Source organism: Muntiacus reevesi, chromosome 14 (assembly GCF_963930625.1).
Source record: "Muntiacus reevesi chromosome 14, mMunRee1.1, whole genome shotgun sequence".
Classification (NCBI taxonomy): domain Eukaryota; kingdom Metazoa; phylum Chordata; class Mammalia; order Artiodactyla; family Cervidae; genus Muntiacus; species Muntiacus reevesi.
Window position 1 is genome coordinate 55548781 of NC_089262.1, and position 20103 is coordinate 55568883.

The 20103-nt window shown below is 40.7% G+C and overlaps 1 protein-coding gene across 3 annotated transcripts in view; it reads left to right on the forward strand.

Annotated features, from left to right (window-relative positions):
• The window catches only part of MAST4 (microtubule associated serine/threonine kinase family member 4), a 605067-nt gene that overhangs the window by 187741 nt on the left and 397223 nt on the right, over window positions 1-20103 (forward strand). For all 3 annotated transcript variants that reach the window (XM_065905692.1, XM_065905694.1, XM_065905693.1), the window contains exon 3: window positions 9003-9127. In XM_065905692.1, coding sequence (XP_065761764.1) covers window positions 9003-9127 — 125 coding nt within the window. The remainder of the gene's footprint in view (window positions 1-9002; window positions 9128-20103) is intronic.

Here is a 20103-nt window from a genome sequence, read left to right on the forward strand (position 1 = left end):
CTGAGGTGGAGCTGATGTGATAATAATAGAAATGAAGTACACAGTAAATATAATGCGCTTGAATCATCTCGAAATCATCTCCCCCTACCTCAAACCAGTCTGTGGAAAAGTTGTCTTCCTCAAAACCAGTCCCTGGTGCCAAAAAGTTTGGGGAAGACCGATTAGTCCTTGATTGAGATCTCCCATCCCAGAAATAGGGCATTTAATAAACTGTCATTTGAAAGTGCTGGAGAAGATCTACTATGCAGTATTTGGAGGGAAATTTTACAGTTGTGTCTTAGATTTTCTGTTTATTCATTAACCAGTATCAACAAAGATTTTTTAAGACAAGAATAGTATATTCTTTAGGAAGCATGAATAGACATTCAGGAGGAAGAATTTGAATTCTGTTTGGAACAAAAACCAACATAAAACTAGAAACTGTTCCAAAGAAATATATTTGGAAATACACTGGTAAGTGAATTAGATTGAACATAAATGTTTCCTTGTAAAAATATAAAACTTGTTAGGAAATTTGGACTTGTGTGGAAGTTTTTGCTTGGATTGTCGTATGGAGTTTATTTTGTCTCTGTGGCTGCCTTTGTTCTTTTTGTTTCTCTTGGAAAGCTCTCGATCCCCAATTCCTCCTTGGCCTCTCTCATAACTGTTTAGATGTAGGGCAGTTGTCAGAATGTTTACCATCTCAGGATGCCAGTGACATTTGGGTGTGTCAATCAAAGCAACTTAGCATGCAAAGGAATGTTACTGAGTAGGATTCTTAATTTCTCCAAAAAGTAAGTTACTGAGTACAAATTGTTCTCATGTGTACTCAGGTTCATCAGTTTGCTTTGGAAACAGACAGTATTTTGTGGTGGTGTCATATCCTTTTGGAGAAGAGTTTTAGAAGAGAAAATCAAAGACAGAAGTGACATGATGTTTTTGTATCGTTTTAATGCTGCTGAGCCTTTTCACTATTGTTATGATTACAAAACAAACAGCTGAACCCCATTTGAATATTTGAGGCAATGTTGTTCAGTTGCATCCGATTCTTTGCAACCCCATGGACTGCAGGACACCAGGCTTCCCTATCCTTCACCATCTCCTGGAGTTTGCCCAAACTCGCGTCCATTGAATTGGTGATGCCATCCTCTATCGTCCCCTTCTCTTCCTGCCTTCAGTCTTCCCCAGCATCAGGGTCTTTTCCTATTTGAGGCAACAGGGATTTAAACAAAGATGGAAAAATCTGAACCTTGGGAGAAATATTAAATGAGAGACAGAATGGAGAGTTAATATGCACAGACATAAGAATGTGATCCTGTAAAAACTTCAGTAGGTTCTGTGTACTAGGTGCAATGTGGGACTACAAAGACAGATGAGATACGGTTCCAGCTGACTGAGTTTCCAGTGCAGGAAAGCACGTTGTGTACAGAAATAAATGGCGCTCTACACAGGCAGCCCGTAGAAGCAGGTGGCTGATGGGGGAAGGTAAGGCTAGAAGTGCCCTGGCTGTGAATTCAATGCCAACGATACCAAAATGGGTAAAGCATCTTGGAGGGGACACGAGCCAGCACGGAACACATAGTGTGTGTGTTCAAGACCACACTGGGCACTTGACATGTGTTACCTACAAGCATCCCCACCTGAGGGCTGGGCATGGAAGCTCAGAGAGGGAAAGTCATTTATCAAGGGTTTCCAGCGAATAAATGGTGAAACCAGGGTGCAAATCCCTGCCTGACTAGTTTCCCACTCTGTGCTCTTGAGCTCACTTGGTGAATGAAATAAGAGCCAGATACCTCAAAGGGCCCTGAGCTGCAGAAAATCTGATCCAGTTTGAGGATGACACTGAGGAGGAGTGCCCTTTGCGGGAAGAGTTGTTTAGCAATGGAAAGTAGAGAGGGTAATAAGCCATTGTTTATTGTGGGCCTTCTGTTTGCCAGATGGTCTAACAGACTCTCAATTTACATTCTATGTCCTCACAGTCACCCCAAGATGTTGGTCAGTCATGTCCATTTTACAGAGCATTTATGGGAAATTGAGGCTTACGAAGTTAACAAGGTCATGCATCTACTGCATGGCAATAGTCAGGCTTTGAATTTTAGATTTGAGCTTTATGACTGGGGCCAAAGGCTAGTGGATTTGAATTCAGCCATTTCATTTCATGAGTTTAAAAATTAAAAGTACAGTTGACCCTCAAACAATGAAGTGGTTGAGGATGCCAACCTTCTGCAAAGTCAAAAATCCTCATGCAACTTAAAGCCAACCCTCTGTAACCATGGTTCTCTCCAGCCATGGTTCCATATCTGCAGATTGAACCCTTCAGAGTTTGGGCAGAACTGTATTGTTGATCATTGAAAAAAAATCCACAAGGAAGTGGAACTGTGCCATTCCAGCCTGTGTTGTTCAAGAATCAGCTGTCTTTCCAGGATCCAGAGTGGGCAGCCAACATGTTCGAATAGAGTGAAATTTTGGAAAGGATTGGACTAGCTGGGTTGAGAAGCCAGAGTATGAAAGGGGAGAAGGAGATGGCTCTTATGAATGTGATTATTATTTTAAAAAGAGCAGGATGCTGGTCCTCCAGGGGGGGGTTAGAAAGGTGGAGAGAATGCAGAGGAGGGTGAGGAAGGAGAAAAGGGAAGAGAGCACGGGGAGCTGACAAGTAGTTTTAACAGCTGCTCCACATATCTGCAAAATGACTCTGAGAAAAAATGGTTCTATTTATTTGCCGTTTCCTTCCATATATCTTCCCAACAGCATTCATCAATATCTGTCATTTCCCAGGGGGTTTAGACATGTCTAGCAATTCATTCTGCTGAATTATATTTCAATAGGAGGATGGAGGGAGGCGAGATTGCAGATGTTCACTCTGACCCGTGCCTGGCGTCACTCAGACACCATGCCCTCCCAGCTCCTGGGTGCCCTCACTCACACCGACACTGCAGGCCCTGCTGCTTGCTGTCAGATTCTTATTACCATGTTCTCATTAGGGTAGCTCTACTTAATACTTCCTTAAAAATCAATTTGAAGTTGTCACGTTAGCCTTTGGTCTGTACAGCTAGAGCTTAGAGTCAAACTATTATGTAGTTTTTGATAGGAGTTTTATATCCATACAACCACCCCGTGAAAGGTGCCAAGCGGGAGTCGCTGGCAAGGGCTGGCTGTCACTGCAGGATGGGAGAATTTGCTGGGTGTTGGTCCATCAAGAGGCAGCAGTCAAGTACTAGAGACAAGAGGAACCCCAAAGCTTAGTAAGCTCTTTTTTGTGTATTAACTCATATGATCCTAATATCTTCCCTTATTAGAATTTGGTAATCTCAGGAGATGAGAAGAAATATTTCTCCTTTCAGAACAAGTTAAGGGAAAAGAAAAGAGGCCAAGTGTATTTCTCTTTAAATGTAGATCTGAATTGTTTCCATTTAAAAATAGACCCTGTGTTGCCATTTTTGCCCTTTTGTCATTCAACGGGGAGGGTAACAGGGTATCTCTTTGTGACTGGGGGTGAAAAGACCATTGTACTGTTGAGTCATCTTGACACATTTTCCCAAGTTACTTTTGATTAAAAACTGCGGTCGGCAGTGGCAGTGGCAGGTTGAGTTGCTGCTGCATAGCCTTGTGGTTTGTCCAGGGGCCTTGATTTCTGTAGATGTGTATTGTTCTGGTATTTTTCTGCAGGCCCTGGCTCTCTCATGGTATGGAAATATGCTTTAGAGACTCCTTGACATATTTGTCATGGACCTATTCAGTCTGGGTTTGCTGTATCAGTTAGCATCTGCTACTTGCTCTGCTTGCTACAAGCTTCCTTTTGAAGTGTCCCCCTAACTTTGTCGGACTTCCCAGGTGGCAGTAGCGGTAAAGAACCCGCCTGCTGATGCAGGAGACATAAAGGACACAGGTTCTATCCCTGGGTCAGGAAGATCCCCTGGAGGAGGGCATGGCTAATCTACTCCAGTATTCTTGCCTGGAGGATCCCATGGACAGAGGAGCCTGGCGGGCTACAGTCCGTAGCATCCCAAAGAGTCAGACATAAGTGAAGCAACTTGGCGTGCATGCACCTTGTCACCTCATCAGGTTCATGTGGTTAGTAATGTTGCCTTGCCATTCTGAGTTTAATATAGAATGCTGCTGATAATATTCTAAGAAGTGAAATTGGGCATCTCTGGTGGGGTTGAGTCTTAGCAGCAAAACAGGAGTTGACTGCTGCATTGGGAGATTAATATGAAGCAGACCTTGATACCCCATTGGCATCATGGTGCTGTGACAACCAACCTTCCCAAAAGTGTGTGTTCTCTCTTCATTCAGCTTTCAGTTCCTGTCAGTGGAGATCCCCGGCTAGTAGGCAGTGAGGTCTTCAAGGACTTGGGGTCACACCTATGCTTTGGACTTTTCTTGTGTGAATCAACACACACTTTTTTTTTTTAAGGCTAGAATAGCAGCTCAATATAGGAGTCAGTGAACTTCAGCCCTCCCTGGTCACAAGTCTGTTGGTTTCTCAAATTATATTTATTTATGCCATTAAGAAGAATGATTTAGCAGCATTGTCAATGCTGTCTAGGTATAGTTATTCTTTTGCAGTGGGGACAAGAAATTGGAAGTCAGTCACCCATGTGAGAGGGAAGATGAAAGAGACCGTGTCTCTGTGTTGCAGCAGCCCAGCTGAAGATGAATAAAGGGAGCCTGTAATTGCCTATGAGCACGGCAGTCACTATGATGCAGGAACCGATGTTTAGGGCTGAGCAATGGGGCATAAAAGAGGAATATCTTGATGATGATGATGGAGTGCACTGTAGGGTGATGGCTGCTGACTCATGGACTCTGTCCAGGTACTGCCAGTGTCTTAGCACGGTCTTTAAGCGCTCTCCATTTTGAAAGTTTGGAGAGGTCTTGAAAAACAGTATAATTTGTGAAAGCAGGTGCTGATGGCGTTCACTGTAGATACCTTCTTTTGGACAACACAAGGACTCCCTCATGTCTTCCTATATAAGGTATGATAGTTTTAGCTAGGCAAGAGAGGGTGTGTATGTGTATGAAAATATACATAACAAAATTTGTTATTTTAACCTTTCGGACTTTATAGTATATTAAGTATACAGTTCAGTGGCATTATTAAGTACTTTTGTATTGTTGTGCAACAATCACCACTATCCATCTCCAGCAGTTTTTCATCAAATTGAAACTCTGTACTCATTAAACAATACTGTCTCATTCCCCTCTGCTGCACCACCCACCCCGCCAGCCCTCCAGTAACCAGTGTTAAACTTTGTATCTCAATGAATTTGACTATTCCAGGGACCTCCAATAAGTGGAATCATATGATATGTTACAATATGTGTTCTTTTGTATCTGGCCTATTTTACTTAGCATGCCTTAAGCTTCCTCCATGTTGGAGAATGTGTCAGTTTCTCTCCTTTCAAAGGCTGAGTCATAATCCATTGTTTGTATATGCCACATTTGGTTATCTATCCATCCATTCATCCATTCATCCATCCACAGACACTAGGGTCGTTTTCACCTTTGAGCTAATGTGAATAATGCTGCTTTGAACATGGGCTACAAACATCTGTTTTGGGTCCTGGCTTTCACTTTTTGTGTATATACCCAAAAGTGGAATTAGCAAGGGCGGTCTCAGTAGGCAGTGGGACGGTGAAGTGGCAGATGTGAACTTTCTGGGGGCTGCTGTGGACTTTAGTAGATGCTCAGGTCAGCAGCAGCCTGGTGACAGCCCCAGACGAAAGCTGACGGATGAGAGATGTGAGCCTGTGGCCCCATCTGCGTGCCTGTGGCACCAGCACAGCGCCAGCTCCCCACTGTTCTTTGGGTCCCAGCTCTTGCCTCTGTAATGCTCGCCGCATCCTCCTTTCCTCCCTTCTGTGGCTCCCCCGCCCCTCACCAAAACCCTCGAGAGCAACACCCGGGCCACCTGAGCTTCCCTTTCCTCCTGGTGGCTATCTTAGAGGGATAATCAAACTTTGCCAGCATTCTTATGTATAACTGAGCACCAGAAGCCATTTCTCAAGACTGCTTTGTTATATAGAGTTCCTAGGTCTATTTTCCCTTTACTGTCCTATTTGTAGTCAAGAGAAGTAACCCAAAATGTAAGACCATGGCCTGACTGCTAAATCTGTATTGCATTTCAGGTGATACAGAACTTACTGGAAGCTTTTAAATCTAGGCAGGTACCATTATTCTCTGATGCCAAAGTAGGTCTCCAGAGGCTATATTTAATTCTTTATATAGACATTCTGCTGAATTTGTTGCTGACCTGATATTTTCCGACTTCAGAGGGATACTTCTTCTTTTTTTTTTTTTTTTCTTTTCAGAGGGATACTTCAAGCATACATCTTTGAAAGCATACATCTCATGTTTGAGGACATGTGTTTATGGAGGTCTTGCTTCTTGTTTTTTGTTTTTTGGTTTTTTTTTTTGAAATTCAGAAATTTCCTTTGAAAACAAAGGAAAACTCATGCCAAGAAAAAGACCATATGTAACCTAGATGGAACCAAGTTACAATCTGAGTCTTAGTAATGTACTTATTTTTGTACATAACCTTAAAAGGTTGCAGATCTTTCTACTCTCTGTTGAGTAAAGACCCTGTGACCAAAACAGTGAAAATAACCAGTATAAAAAGTCCATTCCAATAACCCACACCTCTGTGGTTGAAGCTTGACAAATTCTTGTTTCAGTCTGGCCAACAGATTTCAGCTTTAAAATGGACCTCTCTTTATTGCCTCTAAATTTTTAGTTATGTCAGTAGACAGTAGCTAATAAAGGTTTTAGTAAGCATATTGGAATTTTAGCAGTGTGTTTACAAAAAACACAAAGCTGATCAAAGTTCCAGTTGTAACAACAAGCTTGATGCAGCATTCAAACAGAGCAGCCAGATTGCTAGGCAAGCTCACCTCTCCTACAACAGAGTGGGAATGGTATTATCCATTAATTTCCACCCTGTGCAGCTGAATAATGCATTGACAGATGCTAATTTTCTTAAATCGTAGGCAGCAAATGATGCATGAATACAGCAGCAACACACTTTTCAGAGGCTCTTGGTAGTCATCAGAAAGAAAATTTGTATAAAGTTTGATGTAATCACTACCAACTATGGCACAATGTTGATGCCTTCTAATGACTGCCTTAAATCCATCTGTTGTCCTCTTTTCCCTATTAACACTAATGGGGGTCCAGGCAGGAATAAAATATCCCATGTGTTCTGCTATCGGACCCTCCAATTTGTAACATTCATATGATTCCTAGGATGAGACTAGGAATAACAACATCTAAAATCTAACCTATGACAGGATAATAAACATTATGTAAATGCTTCCTAATTTAATTATTTGTTCCAGTGGCTTAACAAAATTTTATTTCTTGCTCACCTTGCCATCCCTCATGTATTGCATAGCTCTTTGTGTTTATTTTTTTAAGTTTATATTTATTGAATGTTCACTATATGATATATTTTCTTTTTTTAATTTCTAGCACCACCCTGTAAGTTTACCCCTATTTTACAGCTGAGGAACCTGAGGCTTGGAGAAGGTCATGAATAAGTGATGGAATTAGTTTGGGGAGTCAGAATGGGCAGTCAGCATTTTTGTATGTAAAAAACTATCGTCTTGCCATAAAATATGAATTTTCACATTTAATATGGTATGTGCATGCATGCTCAGCTGTGACCTACTCTTTGCGACCCCATGGGTTGAAGCCCACCAGGATCCTCTGTCCCTGGAATTTTTCAGGCAAGAATACTGGAGTGGGTTGCCATTTCCTCCTGCAGAGGATCTTCCTGACCCAGGGATCGAACCTGCGTCTCCTGCTTTGGCAGGTGGATTCTTCACCACTGTACCACCTGGGAAGCCCATTTAATATGTTAATATATTTCAATTTATTTCAATAGTTAATATATTTCAATATATTAATACATATTTCAATTGTTATATATCAATAGTTATTAACCAGTGGGTGCTTGTGAAGTGCGTGCCTAAGGAAAGCTATGGGATTTCTTTTATAAGGAACGCACTTGCTGGAGAGAATCGGCACAATGTCCCTTCTGCTGCAGGGTCACCAGGCACACGGGCCACAGTCCTCACGAATCTTGGAGGGATAAAGCTGGAGGCCCCACACATGCGGCCTGTAGAGGAAAATCTATGGATTGGTTACTGTCTTTTCATTGTCTTCATGTGTTTTTTGGGAAAGAAGTGCCCACTTGTTCTTTCATCATTCAACAAATATTTAATGAGTACCTGCAATGACCAATTACTGTGCTACAGCAAAATATCAAACACGGTCTCTATTTTTACTGAGCTTCATTACTATATGAATATTCATGCCCATCCTAACATGAAGGTGTATATCTTATGTGTTGATAACTTGTCTAATCTGTGTACTGAAGAAGTAACACAATGTGAGTTGGTTTAGCTGTTTGACTTTTAAAGACATACACATATATATGCGAGTTTAAGGCTGATGTAGATTGCTCAGTGAGCCTACGATGACATTAATGGCCTGCTTTATGCAAATGGGTACCATCATCTGTCCTGTGGACACAGCTGGATGAACACCAGTAGCTCCCGAGACAGAGAAGCTGGGAGAAAAGGGCACCAGCCCCATTTCACCTTGAAAGGCTCCCAACTCCTCCTTCTGTCGGTCGTGATCTTCGTAGACACTTTTCTAGTGCATTCCTAGCTCACTTTCCATATTAGATGTTTTAAAAGTACATTTCTCAATGCACATGTTTATTTCTACAATGCTGAGGGTGCTTTGTGTGTGTGTGTGTATATATATATTCTCAACTCCTCAACATAGTAACAAGACCCTTCGCCTTGCCCTACAAATTGTGGAGATGAAGAGATTACCTGGGTTTATGTGGTGACTTCGGGTCTAAACTTAAAACTGGATCTCCCGACTTGAAGCAATCTGCTTCCGGCTGCTGTACAATATAATTGTAATGGACGGCTGAAATGGTATATAAGGATTTCTACAGAAGCACTGCCTTTCTGCCCACTACTCATACTGCCTTCTTTTTTCCCCGACAGGCAGGTATCTCCTTCCAAACCCGGCTGCGGGGCAAGCCTGGGCAACCTCTGCGGAGACGTCCAACCTCGTGCGCATGCGCAGCCAGGCCCTGGGCCAGTCGGCGCCCTCGCTCACCGCCAGCCTGGTGAGTGTCCCCGGGCTCTGTCTGCGGTTGGTTAGGTTTGCTCCGTCTCACCACCAACGAGGGACGTCTAAATTTATTGAGTTTATTGTTCTAGATTTGAACTTAAACCTACATTTAATATTAGCACAGATTTAACACTGAAATTTTTGATTTCCGGCGTGCTGGTTTTTACCAGATCCTCCCCCTCAACCTAAGTTGGAATATTTTTGTAAACTTAACTCTGTCTGAACTTTTCCCTTGAAAGAAATGAAAATGGTTCTAAGTTTTTTTAAAAAAAAAACTTATTTGAAAATAATTTCAAACTTACAGGAAAGGTGCAAGAATAAGACAAATACATACAGTGCCAGCCGATCCTTTGCCTGGGTTTAAGTATTAACTCTTGCCTATTTGCTGTACTGTTTGTTTTCTCTCCCCGTGAATATGTATATACACTCACATAAAATGTTTTGAACTCTTTGAGAGTAGATTATATATATCATGGCCTCTTGTTATCACAGGTAACTTCATTAAATTTATGCATGAAAGAAGTCTTTTATCTGCTCTGCCATCTGTATTTCATTTTTATCAATTGTCCCTATAATGTCCTCTACAGTATTTTCCCTCCTTCAGTAGAGGATCCAGTCTGGGGTCATGTATTGTACTGAATTATCCTTTAATCTGGAAACTCTCCCCAGTCTGTGTTTGCCTTTTATGACACTGACAGTTTTGAAGACTATGTGGCATCCCCACCCCATTTCTTAAAGGAATGTTCCTCATATTACAATGTCTGGTATGTCTGATGTTTCCTTACAGTGAGCTTTGGGTTTTGCATTCCAGCCCAGAATGTGACATTGGTGATGTTGTATCCTTTCAGGTCATGCCATGGGCAGGTGATGGTATGTCCATCTGCCCATCATTATGATGTTAATTTTTTTCACCCAGACAAGGCATTGGCCAGTTTCTCCACATAGTTAGAACTCTTCGCTTACAGTCAATAAGCCTTTGGCAGGGGGACACTTTGAGGCCATCCAAGCATGTTTCTTCTCACCGAAAATTTCCTTTGGATTCCATATTCATTGGTGATTCTTGCTTGGATCCTTCTCTTCTAGAATCATTGACAATGGTTATTATTTTCAGCTCCAGCACATTCTCTACACCAACAGGTTAGCACAAGGCATAAATATTTATGCATTTGTTAGCAGCATGGGCTCCTACATTCCTTTAAAAAAAAAAGTAATATAGACTTTTATTTTTAACCATGATGCTTACTAGAATTTTGTTTTCCAGGGCACATTACTTTTCAACTTTAACCTTTGGCACAGCCTAGAGGTCTATACAGGTTGCTTTTGCATTAGTGCTGGGGTTTTATGGTATAGGAATAGATTTTGAAATACCTTTTACTGATGGTGATGCAAATGATATGTCAGTGCCTTATAGTTTTATACATTGATAATAAATTATGTGAGATATTTGGAAATCATTCAGTAATGTAGAAAGATCTGATTTAGGTCTAACCTCTAATCCTGCTTTTGTCGTCAGGTAGCTATATACATTTAAGCATGTTGCTTAGTTTCTTAGATTTTATTAGCTCATTGGCAAACTGCAAGATGAAACAACCTATTAAACAGTCTCTGGAATTCAGCATTGAAATTCACTGTTTCTAGTTTCAGAATCACAAAGATTCAGAACATACTGGAGAATTATCCCTGAAAAGTTTCTTTGAGGATATTTTATGACTTCAAAATTGACTATGATCTTTAAATCAAAATATATCTTCCCAGGAAAATTTGGGACTTATTTTTAAAGGTTCAGTTAAATGATGCAATTTAGCACTTTCCCCATCCCATCCCCAAGTTCAAAGTTACTTTTCCTTCTTGAGAAATTTTATTAAAAGCTTATTTTACTGTAAGCATTTACTTTTTAAGGAAAGAAGAAAATTCCTCACAATCAGTGATTTTATTTTTTTTAAACAAAAGTGCTTTGGGGGCCACTACAATATTATTCTTACATGTAAGTAGATAATCCTGTATTTTTATTGCCAAGTAAATCATCCTAATTAAAACAACACTGCCACAAAGTGATGTGTCTAATACTGGTAGTTATGTACTCAGACTAGAAACGGATTGATTCATTGATAAAACACATGTCAGGTGACCTAAGATATTTGGAAATAAGATACAAAACCAAGGAGAATAACATTCTCATCAGAGAGTCCCTTATCAGCTTATTTACCCTGCAAGTACTTATAGGGTTTAGGAGCAAGACTAGAGAAAATGCTAAAATAGCATAAAAAGCAAACTTACAATAGTACCCGGCACCTAGCAAGCCTCAAATATTAGCCAGAGTAAAAATCACATGTGGCACCAAAGCCAGAAGGTGACTAACCATTTACTACTAGACAGTGAAGGTTTAGAATGTCACCCTCATCATATCTTTTCTCCAGAGGCTTCCTTGCTTCCTAATTGTTGTCTAAGGAAAACCACTTGCAGGCTGTTTGCCCATGTCCTCTGTCCCCCACCTTCTGGTGTGTCATGTGCAGGAGCAGCCAGAGGAGATCTGCCCAGCAGAGCCCCGTCTTGATTTCCTCGTTGTCCGGCAGCATGCTCAGGTTTCTCTGCTGTGTCACTTATTTCAGTATGTGACTCAGTATGCTTTCATGACTTTACCTGTCTTTTTGTGCCCTTTGCAGAGTCATTCAGGTTAGTCTATGTTTCTTGGATTGGATTATATCTAAATTATGCCAGTTATACCTAACAGACTTGGTAGAGAATGATGCTGAAGGAGTATTAATGTATATCTATTGGAACTTTTTCTTTTTCCTTTCTATCCCCCTTTTTCTTGTCTTCAAAATAAGCCTTATGTTACTGGAAGTGCATTGCACAGTAGAACATGAGAGTTGTTAGTTGCTCATTCATGTCTGACTCTTTGCAACCCCATGGACTGTAGCCCACCAGGCTCCTCTGTCCTTGGAATTCTCCAGGCAAGAATTCTGGCCTGGGTAGCCATTCCCTGGGGTCGAAACCAAGTCTCCTGCATTGCAGGAGGCGTTTTTACTGTCTGAGCCACCAGTAGAACATGCTTCACTCTCATCCTCTCTCCTGGCCATGTTAATCCCCTTTGCCCCCATCTTAGACCTGTAAGTTGATCTTCCTTCTGACTCTTAGCATTTATCAAGGCCCACCTTTGTTTTAGTTCTTTGTGTTTATGCCTGATATCCCCCTGCTAGACTGCACGTTCCTTGAGGGCAGAATTCCTGTCTGATCTGACATTCTGCTCCTCACTGTTCCTAGCACAATACCTTGCATATAGGAGACATTCAGTAAATAATATTGATGGAAGGGATAATCATTGGTGGGAAGTGACAGATTCCTTTAGTTGCAAGGCTAGAGTGATGATGTGATCCTGTATGCTATAATGGGTGTCTAATTAAGACCATCTATCTGAAGTATTTTTGGTTTTGCTGTCTAGTGCATCTTATAATCGTGATTAGCCTCAAAGTCCATGTAATGGAGCAAATCCCATTCAGTTGTAAAGAACCCACCTGCCAATGTAGGAGACATAAGGGACATGCGTTCAAACCCTGGGCTGGGAAGATCCCCTGGAGTAGGGCATGGCAACCCACTCCAGTGTTCTTGCCTGGAGAATCCCATGGACAGAGGAGCCTGGAGGGCTGCAGTCCATAGAGTTATAGAGAGTCAGACACAACTGAAGTACACAGGTGCGCTATTGAAAATTCCATATCAGCTGCTGACAAAATACGGTGACAAAATGAAGAAATTATCACAGTCCATATTCAAGGAAGTTCCCTTAACTTGCTTGTGAGTAGTCATGCAGTCACATTGGTTTAAGTGTTTTGTTGATTCTTTGAAGAGGAAAGTTGAGGCAACACATATGTTCAAGTGTGGAAAAGTTGGTAAAATCAGAATCAATGTGGTTTATGTCTAAATGACAGGATTACACTTGATATCACAGTTTTATGTTCAACACAACAATAGAACGTGTGGGGAAAGTATAGACCCTCAATCTGAGAGGCAGTCATATGTTAGTAAGATATAAATGAAGGCCGTGGTTGGGGCAGTATGAGTTTCAGTAAATGCATGACCTAGTGTGATTTAAATGCCATAGGCAAGCTTCAAGGTAATGCTAACTACTTTCTCAAGGAGGAGATTAATTCCTAGCCGGAAGTATCTAGTTTTCCTTGGCAGTGCTAAATGTAGTTGTGTTCCCTCTCCCAGACACACTGGGCATTTCTGATAAATGGCACATTGCCAATTCATCCTAGGCAGCCTGGTAGCTGGCAGAATACACGCTCAGCCAGTGTCCGCCTGCTGGGGCCCCAGCCGGGCGTGCTGATGAAGTGTCAGATGTATACCTCGTATACATTAATCTGAAGAGGGGAAAACTCATTTCCCCATTTGCTTCCTCCATCTTTCTGTCCCTCCCCACACACATGGGTAGTTTATCAAAGAAGTCATAGTCGTCAAAAGCAGGGGATTTGTACTGATGCTGCTTTCTGGTAAGAAAGATGGAAATTTCAGGAGGCAAAGCAGGACCCAGGGTAATTTTGTCCGTAGGAAAATAAGGTTGTAAGCCTTGGTGATTAAAGTTTAGAAATGGTATATGTAACCATCATAAGAAATGATCACTTCTTTTGTTGTTTGGAGTGGTAGATGGATGGCAGAAACACAGTGAAGATTAGTTTCCAGTATTTTCAACAGTTTTCTGTTGGATTTGAATCATGTGGCTCATCTGTTTTGATTTTTGTGAGCATCCTTGTCATATTTTTTTCTTATTGAGTGCTTCCTTGACCATTCTGTTTGAAAATCTTTTCCTCACTGCATGCCACACACCCCACTTTTCTCAATAGCTTTATCTCCTTCCAGTACACCACATAATTTGCTTATATATATCTCCTATTATTCTGATGAAAAATTCTTGAGGACAGCTACTTTTTTCTGTTTTACCTACTGTTTCCCTGGGGCCTAGAACAGTCCTTGGCACATAATAGGTGCTCAGTGAAGGCTTGTTGAATGTAAAAGTAAATATATTTCCTTTCTTTACCTTTTAAGTGCCCTAGAACAGACTCTTGTTTATTTTTTGTTTTTAATCTGTATTTTACCTTTTAGGTTTATATTGTTTAGCCTAATCAAGAAGATATTCCTCAAGCCAGAGAGTAGTTAATTTTGGAAACTCTGTTCAGGAATTAAACTATAATTATTCAGTTGGGCAATGAGAATGAGGGGGGGGAAGTGGAGTGTTTTAGAGATCAACTCCAGTTTCTACCACTTATTGGCTGTATGAGCCTCAGTTTCTTCATCTGTGAGGTAGGGTTAGTGGATCTAGTTGCCTCATAAGTTTATAATGAGAAATAAGTGAGCAAATTCTTGTGTGCTGCTTTGCACAGCATCTGTGACTCAAGAAGTGCTGATGCCAGCATTCCTGGGGTTGGTAGAAAAAAATATTTCTTGGGGGTTGTCAGCTGGACTTAGCTGAAGTGGTATTCTCAGAAGGGAGGAAATCAGATCCTTTACTTTGAGTAGGAGTTTCACCTTTTGGTCCTTAGCTTTTTGCATGCTTGTGGATGCTAGTGGTTAAGAACTCACCTGCCAGTGCAATAGACAAAAGAGATGTGGGTTCGATCCCTGGGTTAGGGAGATCCCCTGGAAAAAGATGCGGCAACCCACTCTAGTATTCTTGCCTGGAGAATCCCATGAACAGAGGAGACTGGCAGGCAACAGCCATTGGGTTTCAAAGAGTTGGACATGAATGAAGCAAGTTAGCACAGGACACTACAGACCAGCTTGTAGTTTCTTTCTTCCTCATTTTTCACTCTAAATTCACCAACCCCACAAACTGAAAGTTTTTTTTTTTTTTTTTAAAGAACAGTTAACTGTTTTGAGGGGTGGAAGTACTTTCAAATATTGTTTTCCAATTTTTAATATTAGGTTAAGTAGTAGAATTTTATGTTTCTTCAGTGGCCCTCTTTTGACACTGTATCCATTTCTTGTAATGGAAAAATTATGTTTCGTGATGTATTATAAATATTAAAACCAAACTATTTAAACTGTAATATATTCAGAGAGCCTTAATGAATATTCATCTTTTCCATTTGCAAAAGAGCATTATGAAGAGTCAGGGAAAATTCACTAAACGTATGCAAAAGTGCATTTTTCCTTTTAAATTCATGCAGAATGTACCGACATAATGTCAGCGTTTATTTAGGGTACAGACTTTATTTGCAGTCATTTAATATTATATCAATACTTCATTGGCCTTATAACTCAAAAACAAAAACCTGAGCTGAAGTCCAATTAGTTAACTCTGAGAGAGTGTCTGTTAAATATTGATGTAGGAACTATTTGAATGCCCTTGGATAAATTGCTTAACAAAAGGTGTAGAATACAACGTGAATTAGCATTTCTCCTTAGCCATTATGACTCAATTTAAAGGCTGCATAATATTCCAGTGTATGGATTTCTCACAATTTATTATACTATTTCCCCCTTTAGGTTATTTCCAAGTTTTACCCATTGAAAATAATGGTAATAAGCAGGCTGTTAATAAGTCTTTGTTCACCTCTGGTTGTTTTGTCAGGGTAGATTCTTGGAGGGGATTAATGTGGCAGAGGATATGAGCATGATATAGGTTTTCCAAACTCTTGCTAAATTGTTTCTAGGAATACTGTACAACTTTATGCTTCCGTACTTTGAGAAATCAATATACAGCTTCCCAGGTGGCTCAGTGGTAAGGAATACACCTGCCAAGCAGGTGATGTGGGTTCGATCCCTGGGTTGGAAAGATCCCCTGGAAGAGGAAATGGCAACCCACTACAGTTTTTTGCCTGAAAAAGCTCATGGACAAAGGAGCATGGTGGGCTACAGTCCATGGGGTTGCAAAGTCGGACACGACTGAGCATAGACATTATAGCAACTGACTGAGACATTACATCTCTTTATATTCTGGCCAACAGTTAATATTTCCCAAAAAAACCCACTCTGAACTTCCCAAAAAACCAAGTTTGCTGGTTTGTTAGGTGAAAAATAATTACTTTTTTAAATGTATTTTTTTCTTTTTAGTGAAGTTGATATAGTTTTTGTACATGTTGAACTCTTACGCCAAAGTCCCCCAGATAAAGCAAATATGAAATTAGGGTTATCTATGTTTTCTCCTCCAACTTCTTTCCGTTCCCTAAATCAGCTCACCAGCCTAACTACTGGTAACCTGTATTGCTCTTGGGATACAAGAACTGCTGAGTGTGATTACAATGTATGTAGCTGAAGGCATTATTCCACAGCTCAGAGTTTTTTTCATCTGGAAAATAGTAATCTCAATTGTGAAATAGTGCCTTCAGCTGTGGACATTATAATCAAAGTCTCAGGAGTGCTTGTATTCCAAGAGTAATACATCTCCTAGTTATTACCCTCTGAGCTAGGTTCTATTGATAGTAAAGGGATGAATTTTTGTAACTTAGGGCTGAAATAGCAGTAGGGACCCCTGAGCTGGTTCTTATAGGTCAGGCCTAATCCATGAAGATAAATCTCATTGTGGGCTCACCTGGGCCTATCCACAGAGTAACTGGTTTATCAGGAGTCTATTAATCAAAAGATTGGCTTTAAAATGAACGGTAAAATCCTTGCTGTAATCCAACTCTTGCTTCTGTGAAAAGATACTCTAAATGTGCATCCTTACTCTAAACATGCCTGGGTGCCATGAGAATAATTAGCAGGAAACAGGTGAAGTATATTGTGATTCAGTGAATGAATGAAGAACTACTAATTATTTGGTGGGGAAGAGTTTTTTCTGAAATTGAATTACAGTCAGAAGTAGTCATTTAAAACTTTCAGCCCCAGTTTGCTCTTCTTTACATTTTGCAGAGGTTAAAAAAAACTTCATTCCTTTATGTATTACTTCCTGGGAAGGACAGAATGCCTGATGGAGCAGCTCTCTGCGTGGGTGTGCCTGAACAGACTGGTCAAGTGTGGGCTTCTTATCAAAGCTGTTTGAGAGTCCGTGAGATGGATGGCACCAATAAATATTCTATGGGATTTACAGGGTGGAAATGCATACTCTCTATTAATTGTTGACCATCATAGAGGGGAGCAAAGCAGATTGATAACAGCAATACCTTGTGTGTGTGGAAGAGGGAGAGAGAGAGATCACAGGCTTTACTTACTGCCCACTTTCCCAACTGCTATACCTATTTCAGTACCTGACCAACCTGCCTGTTATGCATGATGAGATGATCCAGAGAATGGAGAGTGCTGACACCCCAGCTTTCTTATCCTCACGTATCTTTAGCACTGAGGGTAGTTCCTGGTATGTACTATTTAGTACTTAGATAATGGTAGTTTTTTAAGAAATGTTGAGGGGGTCTTCTCTATGTTTTTTTCTTTCTTTTTTTTTTTTGAATGCACCACATGGCTTGCAGGATCTTAGTTCCCTGACCAGAAATGAACCCAGGCCATGGCAGTAGAATCCTAACCATTGAGCGACCAGGAAGCTCCTGTAAGGAGGTCTTAATTCAACTTTTGATAGTTTCTGATGCTGGGAAAGATTGAAGGCAGGAGGAGAAGGGGATGACAGAGGAGGAGATGGTTGGATGGTATCACCGACTCAATGGACATGAGTTTGGGTAGACTCCGGGAATTGGTGATGGACAGGGAGGCCTGGCGTGCTGCAGTCCATGGGGTCGCGAAGAGTTGGACACGACTGAGCGACTGAATTGAACTGAACTGATGCTCCTGTCCTGCTTCTTAAAGCCCAGACTAGTTGAATGGTTGGGCTGTCAAGAATTTGATTGGGTTGTGTGTCTGGGGAGATGATGGTGAAGGTAAAGGTGCTGAAGTATTCATAGCTGCCATCTTAGAAGTGTCCCTTGGTACACTGGTGGACAGGTACCTCTCTGGTGGGCCCCTTGCCTTGACCTTTCTGCTGTCCTTTTGCCCCCATGGTAAAATTACAGCACTTACCTTTTTGCTATCTTAGTGTGTTGAATGAATTCTACCATTAGAAACCAAGAAACTCATAGTAATTAGACAGTGCTTTGCGGGAGGGAAGGTTTTGGGATGTAACATTTCCTTTCTTGGGAGAAGTGAAAAATTATTATTTTAATTCATGGACTTCTTAGGAAGGTCCTGGTTATTGTGGCTTTGGAAAATCTAACATACTTCAGTATCTTTCCTTCTTTATTTTTCTGTAATACTTGGCTGGTTAGCTAAGAATTAGCAGTATTGGTAATTATACTTATTCCTAGATTATTGGCACCCACAGTATCAATCTGTGGTACTGGATTCTGAATCGGTGTATTCTTTATTATGCTCATTAATCAGTTACTTGATTATTAGTGGAGTCTTTATTATACAACTGGTATTAAAACTCATATAGAAAGATGTCACACATGGTCTTGAGTTTTAAGCAGATTCTAATATAGTTGAAATGAGGCTTCTGAGAAATTAGAGAACAAAGTAGAAGATGATTACAGGCTGGAGAGTTTGCAGTGTATTCCTAGACTTTTAGGAATAATATGGGCTGCAGGTTCTGGAAAGTTCTGGTTGGGCAAGCTTCAAGGCATAGTGGAACTATGTACATAGTAGAATGGGGTGAGGAGTGGTAGATAGAGTGAACAATGTGACATGGACAGTGATTTTTAACATGGGCAGTTTCTTCTTCATGTGATGTTTCTAGCATGGGTAGGGAGGCAAAGGACCACATGAAAACCTGGAAACTCATGGGTATCTGTGATAGAAGGATTTCTAATTTAATCTGAACTGTAAGAGATCACCAGGATTTGCACCATCTTTTAGTGAGAAAAATGTCTGCATGAAGTAGCTGGGGAGCCTTCAAAGACCCCATCAAGTGATGCCTTTTTCGTTAGGAAGTTTCTTGGGTGGAAAAGCTGTTACCTTCAAGCACTTTAGTCATAATGAAATAGTCCTTGTATTTGGTAGATTCATTGACTGGATGTTAATAATGGCTTAAGGGATTATGAGATTTTTTTCTTTATGATTTGACACACTATTGGGGATTTCATTTTTAAGAGTAGAGCCACATGACAAGTCCAGCTTAGCTATTTGTGATATAATAAATACATTATTTTATTGTTCAGGGCAGATCAACCTCCATTTAAAGAAAACACTTAAAGAACAGGTGCCAATAAAATTGCACTGAAAAAAAAAAAACACAAACTAGGAACAAACCTGACCAAGGAACTGAAAGACTGACATACTGAGAACTATAAAACATTAATGAAGGAAATAAAACAGGATTCAATGAAATGGAAAGATATCCCATGCTCTTGGGTTGGAAGAATTAATGTTGTTAAAATGGCAGTACTACCCAAAGCAATCCATAGGTTTAATGTGATCCCAATCAAATTACCCATGACATTTTTCACAGAACTAGAACAAATAATCCAAAAATTTACATGGAGCCATAAGAGATCCGTATTTGTAAGGGTGGGATAATCTGAGAGAATAGCATTGAAACATGTATATTACCATATGTGAAATAGATCACCAGTCCAGGTTCAATGCATGAGACAGGGCGCTCAGGTCTGGTGCACTGGGATGACCTTGAGGGATGGATGGGATGGGGAGGGAGGTGAGGGGGGGTTCAGGATGGGGAACACATGTACACCCATGACTGATTCATGTCAGTGTATGGCAAAAACCACTATCATATTGTAAAGTAATTAGCCTCCATTTAAAAGAAATTAATTAAAAAAAAAGAGATCCATATTTGCCAGAGCAATCTGGGGGGGTGGAGGGAAACAGGAGATAAAACTCTCCAAGACGTCAAACAATACTACAAAGCTACAGTTATCAAAACAGTGTGGTACTGGTACATAATCAGGCATATGAATCAATGGAACAGAGTAGACAGCCCAGAAAGAAACCCACACACCTATGGTCGATTAGTAGTGTTAGTTGCTTAGTCATGTGTGACTCTTTGCAACCCCATGGACTGTGGCCCGCCAGGCTCCTCTGTCCATGGTCAAT